The sequence below is a fragment of the Rhododendron vialii genome, chromosome 7a (assembly GCF_030253575.1).
Source record: "Rhododendron vialii isolate Sample 1 chromosome 7a, ASM3025357v1".
Classification (NCBI taxonomy): domain Eukaryota; kingdom Viridiplantae; phylum Streptophyta; class Magnoliopsida; order Ericales; family Ericaceae; genus Rhododendron; species Rhododendron vialii.
Genome location: NC_080563.1, coordinates 33,945,639 through 33,968,019, shown reverse-complemented (window position 1 = coordinate 33,968,019; position 22,381 = coordinate 33,945,639). Strand labels below are relative to the sequence as shown.

Below are 22,381 nucleotides of genomic sequence, written 5' to 3'. Positions count from 1 at the left end.
CTTTTCAACAATATCAAAGGGTAAATTGTCTGCTGCACCAATGGACTCCTGTTTCAGTAAATATAATTCCTGGTCAGGATTTGAGTCCCGCCATGAATTTTTAGGTTATGAATAACTTCTGAAATTCCTTATGAACTACTTCCTCCGTTCCATTTTGTTTCGCCTGTTTCCTTTTTTGGACGTTCTAAAAAATTGTTTATATCTCACAATCTATAATATTTTATATATTCAATATTAGTATATGAAAGAAAATTGCTTATAGGTCACATGGTGCTCCATTGGCACGATGGGAAATACTTAAAAGCAGTTCATCGTTTGTATCTTGTAAGATTTTTCTGATTAAATTTTTCTTCGGTATTTTTGTACTTTTTGCAACTTTTTGTTGAGTTTTTCGTCGTTGTTTTTGGATTAATTAGTCGTCTCGACGAAAGGAACGAGAAAAGTATAAAAATATGGATCAATATTGAAAAAATTCATATGTGATAACACTTTAAACAAAAAAGACAACTGTTTGATTTTTTTTTTGGTCTTTAGTGAATTTTTTTTTTACTTTTTAAATTCCTCTTGTCGAGATATATAATTAATCTAAAAAATTGTGATGCCAATAAAAAAAAACTCAGGAAGAAAAAAACGAACAAAACATATAAAACCAAAAAGATAAAAAATTACAAGAACTCAGTTTAAGAAATAAATTTAAATACTAGCATGACAAAAGTGAGTGGAAATACATTAAAAAGTATAAAATGCGCATTGGCAACCTGTATTTTTCATCTTTTTCTCTTAACTTATCGACAGTCTAGTGGGCTCTAAGTAAAAAGACCCAAATATCAATAAAAGGCTAGATGTGAATTTTCTTGTCCAGAAATAGTTTCAATATATGCAAAATACGTGAAACCTATTTTTCCATTTAGTTTATTTCCGATTGGTTCGATTTTATCGGTTTTTCACTTTAATGAAAATGAAAGGAACAGAGGCCTCATGGGGGGCCGGGCCAATACTTATTGGGCTGGGCCTCTACGTGGGCCAAATATAGGGCTTTACCCATTTTATATGTATGGCTATATATAAAGAGCACGATAGAATACTGTCTCACGTACCAACAGAACGGAAGAGTCCCAAGCTTTTGAACTTTCTCGAAGCCTCTTGACAAACTCTCTTCTCTCTTCTCTACCTGGGTAAGCTATTTTGTTTTGTCATCACTGAAATCAATCACCATAATTTTTTTCCCGACTTAAATCTATATCAGCTCTTATTTTATCGACTTTCGTGGATTCTTCCCACGGATAATCGTCGCTGCGTTGAATTTCTGTGGTTTATTGGTGCGGATTTCGAATGGAGGGATTTGATGGTCACTTGTAACGAAATTCTACGAGGTTTAATTATTTGTATCTTGTGAAACTAATCTGGAGGAAAGAATTTAGAAGTGGACGGGATTTGGTTATATATATATATATATGTATATATATATTATTATTATTATTGGATCATAGTATGTTTGATAAAGAGGTTTCCGGGCCCGCTCATGCGTATTTTGACTAGTCCTGTGACAATAAACCCATTGTTCACTAGCGAGGCCCAACTTGATGTGAGAGCGAAATGCATTACTTTACACTGCGGCACTGCCTAAGGATTTCGAATCACTATTACATGGTTCTTCGTAAATTTTTAGCTCTCAAAACTTGATATTTAAATCAGTAGATAAACTCTCAAAACCTAAGTTTGAGCTATTCTGTGAAGCAATATCATTTGGTGTCTGTAACCGGACCAAAGAGAGACTGGAAACTTTGGTTTGAGATCATGGGGGTTTGCAAAGACAACAGGATTATGTTTGGGTTGTTTGACTCTGATGGTAAATTTTCACCTCTAATAGGTTTCTTAGCGCTTATGTTGTTTAGTTACATCTTTGAAATCATTATGGCATAGTTGGTTTTTCGATTGGACACTTGTATGGAAACTCTGTTTATTTTGAGTTCTTTAATGGGTAATTTTCAGCAGTTGATTTTGATAACAGTTTTTGGTCAATCAATGATATTCTGTGATGGTTCACTAGATATTTTTGGTATTGAGGCAGATTTTGTGTTATTACATCCCCAAGTTTTAATTTTTGAGCCAAATGTAGGGTTTACTCTTTTAATTTAATATTTGATGCTTGCTCTCTTTTTGTCATGCAGTCCAATGCCTATGAAGTTCTAACTGGAAAATGTTTATTTTTCGAGCATGTTCTGCTTTTTTCATACTGTAGATAGGCTGTTGGTGTATGTTCGTATCATATTTTTTGTCAATCCATCCGTATTCGTAGTACTTTAGATAGGCTGTTGGTGCATGTTCCTATCATGTTTTTTGTCAACATTCTAAATTTTTGTTATGGTTTCAAGGACAATGAGTCACCGTGCGAGCCGGATGCTCTATGTTGGCAATCTTCCTGGTGATATTCGCGAAAGAGAAGTAGAAGATCTATTTTACAAGGTTCTTTTCAAACTTAGCCTATACTGGAAAAAGTAGTTTCTTGAACTATTTGATTCAAATACAGCTTGCTTATGATTGTGTTTAGATCAATTATATATCCTGTTCATGATGGAGGTTTTGCATTGTGAGTTCAGTTCATTATTTCTTGTCAGGGACTGATTTATTGCAGCTAGGCTGGTATAAAATCACTTAGCCAAAGGAAAACTGGTACAGCAAGATGCCCAATGGTAGTGAAATTCAGAAAGTAAACTCTTGGAGGATTTCCGGCAGCAAGATCAAAGAGATTAGAGAAAGATAATAGTAAGATTCGAAGGCGGAACAAGGATAGATGGGTTTATAGGGCAAAGATACCCAAGAAGAACCACAATGTTATATTTTTTGGAAATGTTCAACAAAAACTGCATATAGGGACTCGTAGAAGAATATTTATACTACGGTTATAGTGGCCCTAGCATCCTAGCCCTTGATTGCAAAAATACCCTTCAATCCTAGCCTTCCAAGATAATTAAAACTCACATGACAGTCACATGACTATTTAAAAAGACTAGGAGCTTAACTTATGTCTATAGGACTAACATACGACATAAAACAACCCAAAACCCTAAAAGATAAACTAAAAATAAATCTAATCAAGACTCAAATAAAGTGAACTAGTGGGCCCACTTGGCCTTGGTAAGAGTGACGTATGCTCTGCATCAAAAACAAATTCATATTTATTGTTTCATTATTTCATTCTGTAGTTGAAATCGGCTTATATGCATTTGGATTTAGACTTCTCATCTTTTATGTTCCACGGGAGTGCATATGGTTGCGCGCGCACACACGTAGACGTACATGAATGGCGAGACTTCAGTACTGAAATTTTACATTTAGGATGGATGGATATTCTATCTATTTTGTGATCTGTATATATATCAACGTACATTCTTCTATGAAATTTACTTACAGTTAATTGGCACAGCAATTTTAAATGCTCCACACAAACCAACACACACTTTTGGTGCACAAAGTTGTCAAATTTTTGTTTCCATTAATGCCTCAAGAGATTTTTAACTCCCTGTATAAGTTCATTGTAAATCTTTGCATGCTCAGTGGTGCAGGAGCAACACCATTAGCAGCCAAACAGAAATTTTAAAATGCATCATGGACTACTACACTGGTTCTGGTAGGGAGAGGAAAGAGTAGCATCTGGCCAAATAAAAGGTTCAAAGAATGTCCATTGTTCCTCACTTCCACGGATCTAAAATGGGGATGGGCAGCTGGCAGGTAATTCTGCTGGTGGGAGGTGGGAGAAGTAGGTGGGTGGCCTTGATGGGACTGGGAGAGAGGGAGGGATTGGGGCTAGGAGCCTAGGAGGTGTTCGCGTAGAAAAACCAACTGAGATGGTTTTCTCTAAGAATGAAAGGATCTACACCAGTAACAATGAAAGACATGCTCCGCGTTGAGGGAACTGCTGGGAGAAGAGAAATGCCAGAAGGCCCAAAACTAATGTTGGTTGAACAAGGGATGTATACATGGGTTGGTTGTGTGGGTTTTAGTTGATTTCGTTAAAAACTGGTTGGGACAACCCTTTGCTTTTTTGTAAGATGGTCTTATTAAAAGAACCACACCACAAACAGCAGGCCAAGGGTTTAACCTTTGAGAGCCAAACCAACAAACAAAACAGAAGCAAACTGTGCTAATACAGAGCCAGAATAGGCTGTTAAAAAGGCAAACAAAAGGAAAACCAGCCAACTACCCCCTCAGGACCTATACCAACTTCAACTCTGTAGGAACTCTGTGCATGCCCCAGACCTCATTGAATCTTATGTTCTCTTCTATGCAAGGGACCTTCTTTTATGCTCTGAATTATGGCATATCCTCGTTCACTTTTGTCATGATGGAATAATGAATATGCTTTGGTAAAACCTTAATGCTTGCTTGACTAATGCCAAATAATCTTAAGTCTGAACCTCTACCACTTCACATCTTATCTATGTTCACTGTAGACATTTTGAGAATCTTTTTTTTTTTTTTTTGCTGTTTATCAAAATTTGGAAAGATAACTTGGAATAGGCATGGTGCTGAATGGAAGAGAAGTACTGGAAAGTGACATGTATCGTCAGGAGAAGGGGACATAGGAGCCCTTCTTGATAAGCTTTGCTTTGTCGGAAGACTTTTTGTTTTCCACATCCTTTTGAGTATTGTGACAGTAGCTTGACCTTGGATGTAGCCTCGCATTCATTCTTTCTAAATCACTTGTTACTGTTACCCAATCTTGGGTAGAACTCAACTCCAAAAGCTAGCTATTGAAGTGCGGTTGCCCTCATACTTAAATAGTTGATATTACTTTGGTATCTGGGAGGTGTGGGATTTTGCTTCACACTCTTCCTCCCGCCGCGCAGCGTGTGCACTTTGCAGCACCTACCGGCTGCCGCTTCCAAGCCAAAGACGCGCACCCTACCCATCTCTGATTCTCTAGTACCTAGTTGTGAGACTATGTTCCATGATCTTGGGTAGAACTCAACCCCACAAGCTAGCTATTGAAGTGAGGGTGCCTCACACTTATATACTTCATATTACTTTGGTACCCAGGAGATATGGGACTTCCCTTCATAGTTACAACGTCTAGGATGGTATCATTAAAACATTATTGTACCTTAGCATGGGTATGTCAAGAGGTCAAAGATTTTTTGTCAAGCCTTATATGGAATAGTGACTGATTCATTACAGTGTGCATCATCGGCCAAATTGAGGAGTTATTCAACCATCGGTTAGAATTAGTGTTCTAAATAGCGCTAGTCGGGCAGTGACCCACTGCCAAGCGCCGAGCCCGCCTAGGTGCCACCGGGAGATTTGGCGGTTTTGCTTTAAATATTTTTTTTTAGAAATATACATACAAAAAAACACACAAACAGTCATCACCACAGTCCACACATACAAAAAAAACACACACACAGAGTCAACACCGAGAGATAGAGGACTGGCTTTTAGGGCTGATTGACTGGGTACTCTGGAATGTAATATATGATACAAAAATTACACCACAGCCCCTTAATTTTTAAAAAATAGTAAATTACAATGCCTAGCTCCACTCAGTTGCGCCGAGCTCCGCCAAGTCTCCCTGGCCGCCTAATAAAATGCCTAGAGGTGTAATTGCGGCGGCAGGTCGCTATTTACACCCTAAAATTACCACTGCCGTGCGAGACCTAAAACAGAGGACACTTGGCAGATTCTTAAGCCTGTCAAGAATGATGGAGCTCTTAAGAACGCATGGCAAAGGAACAAGAAATGCAGAAGCAGTTTGGATCAATAAAAAGGTGGTTGAATCACAGATGTTGGAGAAGAAGACACCTGGATGGCTGGATCAAGTAACTACCTAATTCAGACACACAAATTCAAGACAAGTAATTGCCCAAGTTTGAATCAAGGAGGAAAGTTGTCCAAATTTGAATTTGCAAGGGCAAGGGAAAGGGAAAGTAGTAGGCCTATAAATATAAGACTTTGAAGTCAGAAAAGATCCCCAATCAATCGCCCAAAGGCTTCTACTTTTATGGTCATTTACTTTTTCTGTCTTTACATTCCAGTTCTAGGAGTAGGAGTATTGTAACCACTGACGACTGTAAAATTATTTGTTATCTTCGACTGTACTCTTTGAAGTTTAATAAAAGATCCCTTTTGTTATTCTTCTCTCTTTCATAGTTTGCTTCCAAAGAAGTCCTAAAAATGGCAAGGAACCAAACTTTACTTTCATACATCCACATTCCAGCATTCCATTCCACAAACTCTGTGGATCTCGACCGAGTAGAATTTTAGATAAACAGTCACCATCTAGCGCCCGGCGGCCGCCTTTTAGAACACTGGTTAGAATGGTTTGTTTTTAAGCATGATGGTTTTAATGATAAGACGAACATCATCCTTAACTGAAGCGGACAATGGTTGAGTGACTGGTGCCTGGTGGGAACATAATTGCTGATTTGAGAAGGGAGGATGGGCAAATTTAGTTATATAGTTATGCTTCTTCTTCTTCCCTCTTTGAGGACCTTTTTTTAGGGTGGAGAGGTTGGCCAAGTCTTCGTTAACTTTTTTGCATTGGTTCTTTTCAGTACGGACACATCGTTGAAATTGATCTGAAAATCCCTCCAAGACCTCCTGGTTATGCCTTTGTTGAGGTGAGTGCAAATTTTGAAAGCTACAAGCCAACAACTACACTAGAACATATATATAGTAGAATTTTCTCATAGATGAGTGAGTTGTTTTATTATTATTCAGTTTCATTCTGTTCCACTTTTTTATTTTCTTCTGAAAAATGGTTTTGGTTATATGCAATTCAGTTTGAAGATTATCGTGATGCTGAAGATGCCATTCGTGGTCGGGATGGCTATGATTTTGATGGGCATAGATTGCGTGTAAGTTATCCATCTATTTTAGTTCATCAACTCTCTCCAATTGCGTTGCTATTACAAATATTAGTGTCGCTTCGTTTTTCAGGGTTTTGTGATCTGTTTCAGCTTTCAATTTGTTCTCTATCTATAGGTTGAATATGCACATGGTGGGCGAGGGTCATCATCAGTGGATCGTTACAGCAGTTATCGCAGCAGTAGTGGTCATGGTGGAGTTTCGAGGCGTTCTGACTACTGTGGTTTGTATTCTCTTTCTATCTCTCTCTGATTCTCACACACAATGAAACATGGACCTGCCCTTTTGGGTGAAGCACCCGGGTTGACAGTACACGACACGAGATGTGTACAGGTGCGAATATGTGTAGGGCTAAGACCCTTTTTGGCCTGGATGGCGCAGAAAGGGAGAAGAGAAATAAATATTGATGAATACCTCTATCTTGTTCTAAATCATGGAATTGCATGCAATTAGAAACTCATTGTAATTCTTTCTTTGCAGTTTTGGTTACTGGATTACCTTCTTCTGCTTCATGGCAAGACCTGAAGGTGAGAATGAGTTTTCTTTTCCTTTAGTCTTCCTTTGCACAATCCACTGTGGTTGAAAGAAATGAGACTATACTGAGACCTTGTTCCAATAGGAACTTTTAGGACTTTTTTCAATTTTGTCCTTATTTGAATTTTTTCCGCGTTTGTTAGTTTTACGCCTCACGTTTTTACTTTTCCGATTCGTCTTGCGTTTGTCAGTTTTACGCCTCACTTTTTTAATTTTCCGATCCGTCTCGGAAAAGAAAAAAAGTGAGTTGTAAAGCTAACAAACGCGAAAAAAATTCAAATAAGGACAAAACTAAAAAAAGTGTTAATGGAATGGGGTCTGAGCAAAATGGAAATGGAAAAATCCACCTACATGCAAAACAACATGACATTGTTCTTATGATAATGTGTGCTCAATATGTAGGATCACATGCGCCGAGCTGGGGATGTCTGTTTCTCCCAAGTTTTCCGTGATCGTGATGGTAAGTTAATTACACTTATTACCTTATGTATATCATTATGGAAGTTGTCTACTTAATTTTATTATTACGCTCTGGCTATAAATGTTTCTTTGGATCGTTCTCGTTCATACCAAAAACGGAAGACCCAACGAGGGTTCCAAATATAGACCGTTGGGTAAAGGGATTTTGGACCTCTCATGTATCGGGCGATTTTATGGGCTGGTATCTATCTTAGCCATATCGCCAGTACTGATACACAATGTTTTGAAATTCAGAAACCAGAATAAACCACAAAAATAGACCGGGTGGATGGGTCACTGGTTCAAATGCGGGTAAACCGGAATTGAACCGTGACGTCATAGTTACATATTTTAAAATGATATTAATAATTTTGGATTTTGAAAGAATTTCCGGTGGGTTAAAATCTAGTCTAAATGGGCAAGCATGAAAAAGCAATGTGGTTTTTGAAATTTTTTTCCCAGACACAGTAATCTCATTGGAAAAGCAAGCAAGAAGTTCATCTCACTTGTTCTATAAAAGGGCAAGGCTCTAAGGAAACAGTCAGCAGACAAATCCCACATCGTAATGGATGGGTTCGATGTGGGCAGGTGGAGGTGGCAGAGGGTTTACTGGTTTAGGTTGGGTGGGCTTGGTCTCATTGGTAGATGAGCCAATGGGTTTAAGTTGTGACAAAGATGAGTTGGGTTCTGGAGGTCATGGAGATGACTGATGGTTTTGTGTGGAGGCGGCGGTGGATTTTGTGGCGGTGATGGTGGAGGGCAAGAGGTTTGGAGCAAGACAATGGTAAAGAGAAGGTCAACATTTTTGGGATTATTTTGGTGATGTCAGATTATTTGGGTTGGTAACTGATGCCTAAGTTTTAGGCATTTTCGCAAAGGGAGGAAGTGTAGCGTGATTATTTAGAATTAAATTGATTTCAATGAATTTGAGGGGGTGTTGCTGAAATTTACCCATAGTGTTTTGTTGTTTTGATTGATTCTATTTCTGGGCAATTAATTGTAGTGAGTTTGATCTTACGTAAATATGAACTTTTAGTATTGTGTTAAAGGAATGACACTGGATGTATGGTAATTTGGAGGATTGATGGCCTTAGGTGCTAGACAAGCACCAAGAACTGCCACGATTCTTTTTCAGTTTTATCTCCTTCAAAAGTGGTTTGGGTCTAACAGTAGTCTGGAGGAGCATGATATTTGACAATTTGCTTGTTTGTTGGCATACTGATTGAGATTGTTGCCTCTTTCTTCAGTGGGTGAGTTCATTTCATCAGATCCACATCTTCTGTAATAGGATGTTATTGATGGTTAAATTAATTGTGTTCTGTAGGCATGAGAGGAATTGTGGACTACACAAGCTATGATGACATGAGATATGCGGTGAGTTGAATTTATTCCACAGAATCCAACGGTACCAGAAATTGGAGTTTCTACATTGGCATTTTTTGCTTCTGTTTTCTTTGGGTTGATGACGAATTTGTTTCAACAATTGCCTTACTATTTTTCTGAAACATCCCTCTGCAGATCAGGAAACTTGATGATTCTCTGTTCCGTAACCAATTTGATCGGGCTTATATTCGGGTAGGCAAAGAAGGATCCCTTAACAGTCTTGAGACCTTGTTTCCATGCTTACAGTTGTTTGTTTGTTATTGGCAAAGCAGTGTACAAGACAGCCACCTAGTTCTGAAGGCAGCTGCACAATATGCTCTGGCAATACGACTGTTATGTTTTTCTTTTCTTATATAAGTGGTGTATAAGTGTCCCATTTCTACTTTTTTGTGAACTCTAGGTTATGGAATGTGATTCAAGACGTAGCTACTCAAGGAGTCCCAGTCATGCAAGAAGCAGAAGTCCCAGTCGCAGCTATAGCTATAGTAGCAGGAGTAGAAGGTTTGCTTCATTCTTTTGGTTATTAGACTTGTAATATGGTTTTATTGCTGGCACGGATGACTAAGATTTAAGTTACGCAGCAACTCTCCAAGGGTCAAAAATTCTTATGGGTCTAAATATAGATCTCGTTCGAGGTCTGTTTCATCACAGCCCCTTTCTGAGTCATCTCCTCGCTCTATGTCAAGGTATGCTTTTTTTCTCTTTCATCAGGGAGATGTGTGGACATTTATTCGATTGAGGTTCTAATGTTAAGTATAAAACACCATTGACTACTTATGACAGTAGTTTGTGTTATATGTATTTTACTTACCAAGGCTGCTGGTAATTTTAGCTTTAGTATCCACTCATTTCTCAGATGACCTAGCTGGTTTTATCTGAAATTCTGAATATCTTTCCTCGTCCTCACATCTTATCTTGGTTATGAAATGGATCTGAATGCTGGAGACTCCAGTTAATCTGCATTTCAGGATATGCTTATAATACTGCTAAATGCCATAGTAGTTTTTTGTACTTCCTGGGTTGTGAGCTCCTTGTTCTGAGTTCGATTGGTCCTTGTCTTGCAGATTTTAGATGCCTCTCCAACTAGTTTTTAGTTCTTGATGACCAAAATTATATTTTTGTACTGATCCTTTTCTTTGGGGTGGAGGAGAGGTCCAGAATCAAGGTGGTTATTTATTCTCCGAAATCATTTACTTAACTGTATTGACTATCAATACACAGAGGACTGTGTTTTATGACTCTATGAGCACATTAAGTAAACTATGGGAAGTCATTTGGAAGAAGAAAAGGGAAGGAAGTTATTGAGAGAAGGATGGGTTGTGGAGGTAATAGAAGCCATTGATGAGCACCTTTCGGCATCCATGGCATCAATGGAAAAAAAAACCAATTTGTGTGTTTATAATTTGCACTGAAAATTGAATGCACGTCTGTTCTTTGTTGTTCTTGTGGTGCAACACTTTTCTCTCTTTAAAACATCAAGGAATCATATCTTTCCTTGGATGTTTGTATATACCTGCTTTGATGTTGGATTTTAAAAACAAAAGTTTTTGCTCTCTAAAGTTTATTTTTAAAACTTTTTTTGTTCTGCTATATTCTGAAGAGGGTTTTATGAGGATTTTTGTGCCGTACCCTGTTTAATATCCCATGCAATTCATATTTCCTCTCGTCTCTGCATGGTACTTTTTTTAATCTAGGGGTGGAAGGGGGTTAAGTGAGGAAGGTTACCAGTTTGCCTGGTTATGATGATTGATGCCAATGATTATGAAGGTTGCCTTGTTTGTTTTCTAGATCCAGCATTTGGCGGTGATCTGGAATTGCGTGTTAGGGGCTTGGTGGGATATGGTGCTCAAATTACTGCAACTCATTTGGTTGTGGAGGTATGCAAAATTGTCAAGGAGAACCTCTGGCAATAATTCCTTTCAATGGTACACTTAAGTTTAATGCGTCCAATGGATGCTATTTGACTTGGAAGTGGGATTTCAGTGAAGTATGAAGGGTACCACCAACCACAAAATAGGGTATACACAAATTCAAACCCTTTGAAAAAATTATATGTGGTAGGGGATGCACTCTGGATCCCTAAATGGAATGCAGTGATACAAATGGGACCGCTACTCTTGTCTTGTCCCTTGAATTATGTGTTATGGTGCTTCAGTCAAGGTCTTTCACCCCTTGATTTCACCTGTTTAATTGTTGTTTTATGGTGAAAATAATTCTCCAATTGGTGAGGCTGAATTTTTGTTGGGTCCAAAACTCTCCGTTGGATAAAGATTGTTGGCAATATTTGTTTGCATTGTTTGATTTTGTGGTAACTCAAGCGTGGAACTTCCATTCTACTTTTGGATCAAAGGTCTTAAAGAAAGGCTGTGGATATTGAATTGCATTGTTTTGGGAACTTTTGCAGATCTCGATCAATATCTAGATCTCCGCTACAATCGGTTAGTGAAATTTTAATCTTCTTTAAGTTTTTTTTTTTTTTTTTCCTCATTTGGCGTACCCTTGTCTTCTCCTCCAACAAAAGTACTACTGTACCTTTTTTTGTTTATATTTTCTATTCTGGACATCGATAAAAATCTGCTTTTTTATATTTTATTATTTGTAGCTGATTTTATAAATGTCTAAAAAAACTGATTGAGATCTTTGATTCCAATAAACTCTAATGAAAATGCATTGTTTGTTGATCTGACTAAAGAGCACGACTTCTGCAAGTGGATAAATAAAGTGGGACGGGAGGGGGGTACATAAAATGAACACGTAAAAAGGAAGGGATAACATGAAGCTGTTTATGATCTTCCTTCACGCATTATGTTTGTGGAATTGGTTTCCTGCAGCCTCCTCGTAAGAAATGGGTGAGTACAAGTTCCAGGCGCGGTCCCAGCAGGAGCCGGAGCAGGAGCATTTCTCGTTCCATTTCACCATCGGTATTTCTCTTTTCTTTCCAGATCCTACTTGTGTAAACATGAAGCTGTTTATGATCTTCCTTTTATGGAATTGGTTTCCTGCAGCCTCCTCGTAAGAAACGGGTGAGTACAAGTTCCATGCGCGGTCCCAGCAGGAGACGGAGCAGGAGCAGTTCTCGTTCCATTTCACCATCGGTATTTCTCTTTTCCTTCTAGATCCTACCTTCTTCTTTTTTCCTTTTTTTTTTTTCCTCCCTGGTTAGATTTGTTAGAAACTTCATTGTTTTTGGTTGAATTGGTTCATAACTTGCTACCCTAATTGTTTCTTGCAGCTACGATCTGATTGAAACAGAATTGGTTGGCTTGAGTAGTTTGTCGCGAGAATATGTCTGAAGTAAGACCATTTTGTTCAATAGACACTAGTGCGTACTACTTGTGTGAGAACCTTGTTGCCTACTTTATACTTTGGATTTGGAGCTGTGTGCACTAGCTAGTAGCTGTGTATACTTGGATATACTGCTGTATGATTATTGCCTGGGAGCATTAGCTAATTTATTCTATGTTTCAACTATATTTTCGATGCTGTTGTACTAAGTCATTGCGTGGTTCAAACTTTATTTGATATTTTACCACGGCTTGATTTCTGAAATTGATTTTCACGCCTCTGTTCTTATTCTTTGCTCAATGCCCAGCATCCGAAAGGGCGTTATGATTTACCTTCTTTTCTCCTTTAAAGTCAAGTATAGCTTCTAGTGGTCGATATGGTTGATAACGGACCAAGTGGTCTTTTCCAAAGGACGGTTGCGAGTTTTGAGTCTTGAGTTTGAGCTGATGGAATGGTGTTTACCCCTTTCCAGTGATCTATTTCATGATATCTTCCATGTAGACTAAGGGTGAAGCTCCCCTCCTTACCCCAATCCTCCGTAGCTTAATCCTCTTTGTCCCTCCGAATTTGCACCTTTTAGCTCCATGGCGGGCTTATCAGAATAATCTGAATTGTTCACTTTGAAAGTCTCTTCGAGAAGTATGTTTGAAAAAAACAGTTTAATTGAATGTATAGAAGTATATAACCAAGTTGTCTTTTGCTTTCCGCATGTAGTCATAAACTTAAATTGTCTACGTTAAATGGTTTGTTCATATGCATATGAATGCTTGATCAAATTAATTTCTTGTGAACCCTCTCCTCGACGAGGCTTACAAGATGAATTGTTCGGATGCAAATTTAGGGCTGCAAACGAGCCGAGCCGAGCCGAGTTTTAGAGTGTTCGAGCTCGGCTCGGCAAAAATTTAGTTGGCTCGAGCTCGGCTCGAGCTCGTGACGAGCTGCAAGACTCGAGCTCGAGCTCGGCTCGTTCGGCTCGTTTATGAAACAAATATATATATAAATATATATATAAATAAATAAATATAAATATGTAAAAAAAAAAAATATATAAATATATACTCCCTCCGTCCCTTTTTTTTGTGTCCAGTATTCCATTTTGGGCTGTCCCTTAATAAGTGTCCATTTTGTAAAGTTAGGGGGGTAAAAGTTGGTGTATTGTCTATTTTGTCCCTAAAAGTAGATTTTATTTTGAAAAGTTAGTGAGTAAAAGTGTAATGATGATGGGTAAGTAGGGAAAGTGAAGGAAAAAGTTGATGTGAAAGGTGTAATGATGATGTCTTTTTAATAAGTTGAAGTTACGAAGCAGGACACTTAAAAAGGGACGGAGGGAGTATATAAATATATTATATAATCGAGCTCGCGAGCCAATTCGAGCCGAGTTTCGACTAGCTCGAGCTCGGCTCGTTTTTGTCTTGAACCGAGCCGAGCCGAGCCGTTATCGAGCCGAGCTCCGAGCCGCTCGCGAGCGGCTCGGATCGTTTGCAGCCCTAGATGCAATGCATTTTAAAGTGTCAAATGCGACATTTTTTCATTCTCTAACTAAGCGCGAGCGGCTCGGATCGTTTGCAGCCCTAGATGCAATGCATTTTAAAGTGTCAAATGCGACATTTTTTCATTCTCTAACTAACAAGTCCATTTTAAACCCTTTTTGTCATATAACATGAGGATGACATTTCTATTTCTTTGGAATTTTAGCACCCTTTGTTTTGGTGTTCCAGGGCTTTTTGTTTCTGGTGTTTCCATATTCTTCCGTGTTTTTCAAGGTCAGAATAGGGTGCTTGCGTTTCTTGTGTAGGTTTTGGTGGTGTTCTCTTTTGGTCCTTCTGGTAAATTGGACTTTTCGCTTCAATTTTGTCAGGGTTCTGTGTCGCAGCGGTGGGTTTTTGAGTTTGGACGTCGAGGATCGCTAGGTGTATTTGGGTTGTTAAGTTAGGCTTCTTTTGATTTTGCCTGTTTTGGTTGGCATCTGCCTTCCTTTTCTAGGTCTCGGGTGACGTATGCCTGTGTGCCCTCGATACTTTTAATCTTTGTAAGCATTTATAAAGATTAATAAATTTCTTTTACTAAGTAAAAAAACCAAATTTTAAAGTGCTCTTATAATATGATACTACCTGGAACTCAACTCATGAACAAATGCCCTCTTTACCACCAGAGATTCTTTGTACTGAGAAATTGGTGTACCTTTGTACCAAGATATTTTATTTATTTTTAAGTCTTCATTTTTTTTTTTGATCGTCAAACTTGAACTTCAATTTGAAATCGAATCGAATCGTTATATAAACAAACTAGTTGAGCTTCAACAATCCTTGCCTAGTTCACGATGCGGCTCATAACAATATGTTTCATGGAGGCTGCTCGTATGGTCAGTCTTTCGAGCTTTGCTGCATATCTACCAACCAAGAAGTTAGTTTCTTTGAGGAGTTTTTGCTCTGTTTTCAAAACTAAGCTCAACATCTTCAAACCATAAACAAATCCAAAAGCAAATCAACAAGAAAGCAAATCCAATTGACTTGAAGTTCTGCCACCGGACACACGCAATGAATTTGTTTTATTTCCCCGGGCAAGGAAAATAGAGGACGCTGATCCAACACAGCTGCACGGGAGCCATGCCATGCCATAGTTTTTTTAGTCCGTCGAGACTGACACACACCATCGTTTCACAAACATGCATAATTCCTGGTTTCAGTGGCGGCGTTCACAGTTTCATTCACCGAAACAGATGACAAGTCGTATATGACCGGTATTTTGATGTGGCAACCTCTCAAATCCTTGCACACAGGGACATCTGTTGGATCTGATACCAGTATCGGGTTTGCCAGCAGCATGAAAAGGGCCCCAATCCTCTCTCTGTCGGGTTGGTGGCTCGAAGAGATTGAAGTCAAGTGCTCTCTTTCCCACGGTTGTTAACGATTGGAAACAGGATTTTGTGCTTCCTGGAAATTTTGACAGGATAAAATCATAAAATTGATGGGAAGAAGTAGAAGCCACTTAGCCACTCCTGGCGGTCTGATCAGATGACGAGACCGTGAGGCCGACTTGAGCCATGCCCCTATGACTGCTTTTCAACTCTTCTGTGTGTGGTAAGAAACAGACTCATGGAGGAAAGGTAGAAAGAAAAATATAAGAAAACTTTTTTGTATTCTGTAAAATGAATGAAACAAATAAGCAAATTAACCTTATTGAAAAAATTCCATGAGAGAGAGAGAGAGAGAGAGAGAGAGAGAGAGAGAGAGAGAGAGAGAGAGAGAGAGAGAGAGAGAGAGAGTTTATTTCAAGTAACAACTTAATTACCATAAACATATAATGATTGCTATATATGGATTCAGATTCCCAGATAGACCAGATAAAAAAAAGAAAAATTCCTTGATAGATTAGTTCAAAAAATTAAAAAAAATTAAAAAAAGCCCTTGATAGACAGATCAAGGCTTACCCCATCTATAAATTAATTACAAACATTTCACAGCCAAAGGTCATAATTTCTTGACCGAGCAATTGTTTCTTCTTTCCTTAAGCAATGGTCTCCACTCAGCTTGTTTCCTCTCCACTTCTGCTCACACTAGCCTACTCCTTTCTTTTTCTTCTTCAACCCAATCCGAGCAATGCTAGCTCGCTCAAAAAATGTAACTTTCTTAAGATTTATCAGTTTGGTGACTCGATTTCTGATACTGGCAATTTAATTCGACAGAAGCCAATCGGGGCAGCCACTGTGTACGCTAGGCTTCCCTATGGCGAAACTTTTTTCAAGCATCCAACTGGTCGTTGCTCAAATGGTCGGCTCATGATTGACTTCATTGGTATGTAGTATGATATCTTTCGTCAATTTGAAGGCGTTTGGGTCACTGAACTGCATTGTGTCTTGTGAATTTCGCAGCTCATGCGTCCGGCCTTCCGTTTCTTAGTCCCTACGAGAAAAAAGATGGGGACTTCAAACAAGGGGTAAACTTTGCTGTTGCTGGCGCCACTGCCTTACCAATGGAGGTTCTAGCCAAAATGAATATCGCAAACCCAGATACCAACAGCTCACTCAAAGTGCAACTGGATTGGATGTTTGGATATTTCAATACCTGCATCAAAGAGAGAGGTTAGTTGTTGAATGTTCGGTCAAATTCAATAAATTAAAGTTTTGAATTGCGTTTATTCAATTTTTATTTATTGAAGAACAGATTGCTCAGAGAAGCTAAAAACCTCTCTTTTTATTGTTGGAGAGATTGGAGGGGATGATTACAACTATGCATTTCTCGAAGGAAAAACTATTGAGGAGGTAACAACCATGGTACCTGAAGTTGTCGGAGCTATAATTACTGCTGTTAAGGCAAGTTTTTCTAGAAGCTGGATTAAGTTGTCTTAGATTCAGTTAAACAACTTTCTTTTAATTACCATGAAATCTAATCATGATCTACGTATCTGGGTTGCAGAGAGTTATAAGTTATGGAGCTATTAGGGTGGTAGTCCCAGGCAATTTTCCGAGAGGTTGTTCTCCCCTCTATCTAACAGCATTTCAAACCAGTAACTCAACTGCCTACGATGAACATCATTGCTTGAAAGAACTCAATAGCTTCTCAAATTACCACAATAAACAGTTACAGGAAGGCATCCAAGAATTGAAAAGAGAGTATCCTAATGTAGTCATTGTGTATGCTGATTACAACCAGGCCTTCCAATGGCTTTTGAATAATGCGCAATATCTTGGTGAGTCTATTTTTTCCTTTCTACACGAAAAAAGACATCAGTACTATAGATTAATTGACTACTAACGCAATTTCTCTCTCTCTCTCTCTCTCTCTCTCTCTCTAGGTTTTGACAGCAAATCTACGCTCAAGGCTTGTTGTGGGACTGGTGGTGATTACAATTTCAATCCAACTAGAATGTGTGGAGCTCCTGGGGTTCAGGTTTGTCAGCATCCCAAGAAATACATAAGTTGGGATGGAATTCATATGACAGATGAAGCAAATAAGAGGATGGCTGGATGGCTCATTGATGACATCTTGCCCAAGCTCCGGTGTTTTGTTTAAGTTGATCAATACTACGTACGTGGTTGTTTAATTTGGTTTACATTTACGAAAATAATTCTGGCACTCCAATACTTTCTTGTAAATACTCTCTAAAATTTATCTGAGCATGTTTACAGGAAATTGGAGTACAACAATCATTAAACACACGATTGAAGTCAATAGATGTTTTCCTATGTTTTTTTCCCCTTTTCCTTTGACGCAGTCAGAACAATTTTTTTTATTGCAATAAACTAGTGCATTGAAATATGTAATCGTTTATTTTATAGATGTTTTATTTACAGCTTGAGGCGCCCTTATTGACATTTTGTCCCCACCCCCATGTGAAACTTCCTAAAACGGTGCATATTTGCTTTGGTATGAATAAAATGTAGTTTGACTATATTCAATGAATGTGAAATGAAATCAATAAATTTAAGTTTAAGTTAAGAAATTGAAAGAAAAATAAAGAAAACTCATAATCAATTTTTTATTAATAACCTATGGATCTGAAAAAGAGTTCAATCAGTGTGTTTACACCCACTTTTTGACATTTTGGAAAGAACCAATGATTAATTGTCACGTGGCAAGTGGGCCTGGGATCATGGTCAACAAAAATTCAAAATCAAGTGGACCCGCTTTGTTCATCAACGAGAAAGTCAAAGTCAATCAAATCCAAATACGAAAAGGATCAATGGTTGATGAACCAATCATAATATGACAAGGGTACTAGATTTACTCTACCGTAATATTCAGCAACAAACTCTTATTTTCAGGGTAGTTGAGATTTTTCAGGTCTGATTGCATTTGCAGATATATTCTCAGAGAATATTTCGTACAATCCCTTGGCTTTTAAGTATTAAAAAAGACTAAATATACGAGGATCAATCGTACATGACACTTAATAAAACACTTACATTTCAGTTGAATATGATTGGTGGAATAAGCAAAAATAGGGAATAATCCCTAAAAAATAGTTTTTGACATATTCAAAGGGTCATGTGACAACCATCCTAGTGAAGAAACAAAGAAAAAAAAAGAAAAAACCCCTCTAAGAGAAGAACACCCACACACATATAGGAAAATTCGAACTCCTAATCTTCTAGTGAGATGCAAGAGTTTGAGCCGACTCAGCCACCCGTAATAGGTTATTTGCATGTCTAATTTATTGGGGAGGTTATGGAACTCAGTAAAGGTAGAATTAGAATTTGATGCAAGCTTCAGTTGTACTATCATTTTCTGTACGTATGTTGTACGTCTGTTAGTTGGGTTGTCGAGATCAGTTCCTTTTGTCATTTGATTTTAATTAGAATTTGATGCAAGCTTCTGTTGTACTATCATTTTCTGTATGTCTGTTGTACGTCTGTTAGTCGGGTTGTCGAGATCAGTTCCTTTTGTCATTTGATTTTAGGAACATAATTAGATTTTATTTTGCATCATACAATAATTAATGCAGTACTACAACATGAAAAACCTATAGCGATGATTTAGTTTCCTCGTTAAAAACTTGATTTCCTCGCAAAATGTATTTAGGAACATAATTAGATTTTATTCTGCATCATACAATAATTAATATAATAAACATTCTGTTTTTAAGTACATTCGTATTAGATGTGAACACATTACAAACTTATGGTTCTTTTTATACCCTTGTATGGCACGGGTTTTGTGCTAGTCTTAGTTGTTGCTTCGGAGAGCTTCAACATGACACCTGGCAAAACCAAACCCAAAAACGAATCTCCACAATCAAGTGATTTTGAAGAAGAAGATCGAAGAAGAGGATGACGTTCATGAGCTCAGTTGGATCAGGACTCTTGCATCTCATTAGGAGGTCAGAAGTTCGAATCTTTCCACTTGCGTGTGGGTATTTTTTTCTTTACATTTGTTGGAGTTATTTCTCCTCTTAATGAGGCTTGTAGTTGAGTTGAGCTTATAGTGATTGTAGTGCCTTTGATGGACTTATTTATTCCGTTGGTTTAATTGTTGGGCTTGGTTATCTCATGAATTCTCACACAATGTATACAGTATCCCGTGATTTTTACTTTATACATGATGTAATGATCTCTCCTACCAATTGCCGCAAAAGAAAAAGAAAAGGAAAGCAAATTATAAAGTATTAGTCAACTCGTAATACACAACACCCAGCTAGCTAATTGTAAATTTTAAATGTAAGTCAACACGCGTTACATATGATTTAGGTTTGATATATTCTTTTCAAGGTTAAATACTGGGTAATTTTTCAAAGAAAAATAACACTTTCTTCCTCCTATTATTCAATTGGGCAGGGTCTCCCTAATTTATTCAATTGGGTAGAGACTACCGTACGTTTCTCATTAGTCTTTTTAAACCTGTTTCTTATGTACGATGTTCACAATTTTTTTTGTTTTTTAAACAACAAGAAAAGAATTTTTTTTAATCTTTCAAATGGTACAAAGATTAATAATAAAAGGACACGAAGCAAAAGCATCACCACAAGGGAGAGCATTCCAACTGATTTGGCACCCAAATCCTTGACAATCATATGCTACTCTGAAGTTGTCACACAACGCTAATCCAATCAAAGGAGTGATCTTTTTTTTAATCGGCAAAGAAAAATTTCATTCATCATGCATAAAGAAGAAAAAGATGAAATCATTTTACAATAGGGAAGAAAATACACGTGGAAAACAAATACATTAGTCAACTCGTAATACACAACACACGTGGCTAGCTAATTGAAAATTTTAAATGTCAGTCAAAACAGGAATTATATAATTTCAGGGTGAAATACTGACTAATTTCAAAGAAAATAACAACTTTCTTCCACCCAATAATTTAATTGGGGAAGAAAGTGTCTTCAACTTTGAACTTGCACTTGAAGGGAAAACTTGGTGCAAGGAGCATAGGGCACATTCCACTCGGCTGCCACTCCATTTGCGTCCTTTTAGTTATTTGGTTGGTGTTAGATAGCAATATTGCATGTGTTTTTGACTAAGTACCCAAAATTGTCCAACATAATTTTTCGTTTCTATTATTTTCTTTCTACGCGTTGTATGGGTTAATTGCAACTATATATAATGTTTTGCTTTTTTTGGCCGATTTAGGGGTTTTGGTGAGGCTGATTTGGTGTTTGTTTTAGGGGATATTTGGGGTTATCGTGAGGCTGATTTAGGGGTTATATGGGGCTGATTTAGGTGTTATTTGGGGGCCGGGTTTTTGTGAGGCTTATTTGGAGTTTGATTTAAGGGTTACTTATGGTGCTTATTTTGGGACTGTTAATTGATAGAAGAGATCATTTACATGAGATATGAAGTATAGAAGACAAATTCGGGACACTACATCAATTGTGAGAGTTTACGAGACAACCAAGCCCAACAACTCTACCAATATAAGAAATAAGTCTATTTATAGGGTAGAAACAAAGAAAGAAAGAAAAGTCCTCTAAGGGAGGAACACCTACGCACATGTGGAGAGACTCGAACTCTTGACCTTTTAGTGAGAACTAAGAGCCCTGGCCAACTGAGCTAACCTCAGTTTTGGCCTAATTTGAGAACAATGAGAGCGGCATTGGGCTGTTTGGGTGGTGTTGGTTGTAACGTAGGTTGAAAATCTGCAAGTAGCAGTAGTAGTAGTAGTAGGAGGCTAAGGAGGGAATTGTGCACTCTATGATCCGGGGCTTTGTCAATGCTTTTCTCTTTCTTAATGTACGATTTTAATTTTTTATTCGCAAAGAAAATTTGTAGGAAATCACACAAGGAAAAATGCGTTTGGACCCATTCGAGGTCCTTAAAAAATCTAGAAAAATATTCATAAATTTTTGAATATTATTTTATGAGACCCTATAAAAAATCAGCTCTAATGAACATCGGTAAGTATTACCTTTTGAATTCATAGGGGTGATCTGAGCAGTTTTGCCCTACGATTTCAAAAGTAATACTTACCGATATCCGTTGGAGCTGATTTTTTACAAGACCCCATAAAATAATATTCAAAAATTTATGAATATTTTTCTAGATTTTTGGAGGACCCAAAATGGGTCCAAATGCGTTTTTCCTTACATAGTTCCTTCTTTTGACATTCCGAGCATCGTTATCATTTTTTATTTTTATTTTTAATTTTATGTTGGGTGTCCCGAGCCGGCTTATATGCATCTCAGATTAATTCCTATAGCCCCTCTTACAGCCGTACGTGTTAGCAAGAATAATTGAACCTAAAACCTTAAGATAAAACAAAGATTTAGGCCCCGTTCCAGAAATCTTCTTAAAAAATAAATAGCTTATTTCACATTTTCAACCTAAAAAATAAAGTAAATGAAAAATAATTTTTCAAATTTTTTTGCATCGTATAAAAAATCTCATCGAGATCTTCCGAATAAGATCCATATTGCATATTTTTAAATTTCAATAAGTTCATAATTTTTTAACTTGAAATTACCTTATTAAAAAATAATGACTTTTTCTTGGTTCCGGAAAGGAGCCTAAGTCTCAGGGCTAAATCCATTTTGCCAACCCCTCGAGGTTACCATCGTTCTTTTTTCTTGGTAAACTCTTAGAAATTCTCTTCTGTCCTTTTGTTTTGACATTCAGAGCATCATTCCCTTCTCTTTTTCTTGGTAAACGATTCTGCTACGAGCTTTTGGCTTTTTGGGATTTTTTTTTTGTATTGTTTATATTTTAATTTTTTTCGTATTTGCTCGTTTTACGAATTATTGATTCGTCTCAACGAAATGAATTGAAATACTTTTTTTTTTTTTTACTTTTATCCTAATATTACGAAGCCATAACTTAAAAAAATGGATTTACTCTATACAATACACATAATTCTGATTTTCTGAGAGAGTAATCCAGGCCCACTCCTCTATAAATTGCAAACCATTCCCAGGCGCACTC

General features: G+C 37.6%; 2 protein-coding genes across 12 annotated transcripts; both read left to right on the top strand.

Annotated features, from left to right (window-relative positions):
• The first annotated feature begins 1,086 nt into the window (after positions 1 to 1,086).
• LOC131334678 (serine/arginine-rich splicing factor SR30-like) lies at positions 1,087 to 12,711 on the top strand. Of its 11 annotated transcripts, none has more exons than XM_058369822.1 (15): positions 1,087 to 1,175; positions 2,376 to 2,466; positions 6,552 to 6,617; positions 6,780 to 6,854; positions 6,982 to 7,087; positions 7,345 to 7,391; positions 7,801 to 7,858; positions 9,182 to 9,231; positions 9,376 to 9,432; positions 9,641 to 9,741; positions 9,822 to 9,926; positions 11,645 to 11,678; positions 12,072 to 12,161; positions 12,246 to 12,335; positions 12,473 to 12,711. In XM_058369822.1, the coding sequence occupies exons 2-15, from the start codon at positions 2,380 to 2,382 to the stop codon at positions 12,485 to 12,487; spliced, it is 981 nt and encodes a 326-aa protein (XP_058225805.1). In that variant the 5' UTR covers positions 1,087 to 1,175; positions 2,376 to 2,379; the 3' UTR covers positions 12,488 to 12,711. The 11 variants fall into 11 exon arrangements, 9 of the variants coding, with proteins under 9 accessions (XP_058225805.1, XP_058225808.1, XP_058225811.1 ...); XM_058369824.1 differs by lacking the exon at positions 1,087 to 1,175 and adding an exon at positions 1,491 to 1,849; XR_009202237.1 differs by lacking the exons at positions 12,072 to 12,161; positions 12,473 to 12,711 and adding an exon at positions 11,029 to 11,117 and having other exon boundaries at positions 12,246 to 12,330.
• Positions 12,712 to 16,004: 3,293 nt separating this feature from the next.
• Positions 16,005 to 17,657, top strand: LOC131334677 (acetylajmalan esterase-like). Its single transcript, XM_058369820.1, has 5 exons — positions 16,005 to 16,319; positions 16,397 to 16,606; positions 16,689 to 16,841; positions 16,945 to 17,214; positions 17,320 to 17,657. The coding sequence occupies exons 1-5, from the start codon at positions 16,040 to 16,042 to the stop codon at positions 17,535 to 17,537; spliced, it is 1,131 nt and encodes a 376-aa protein (XP_058225803.1). The 5' UTR covers positions 16,005 to 16,039; the 3' UTR covers positions 17,538 to 17,657.
• The last annotated feature ends 4,724 nt before the right edge of the window (positions 17,658 to 22,381 follow it).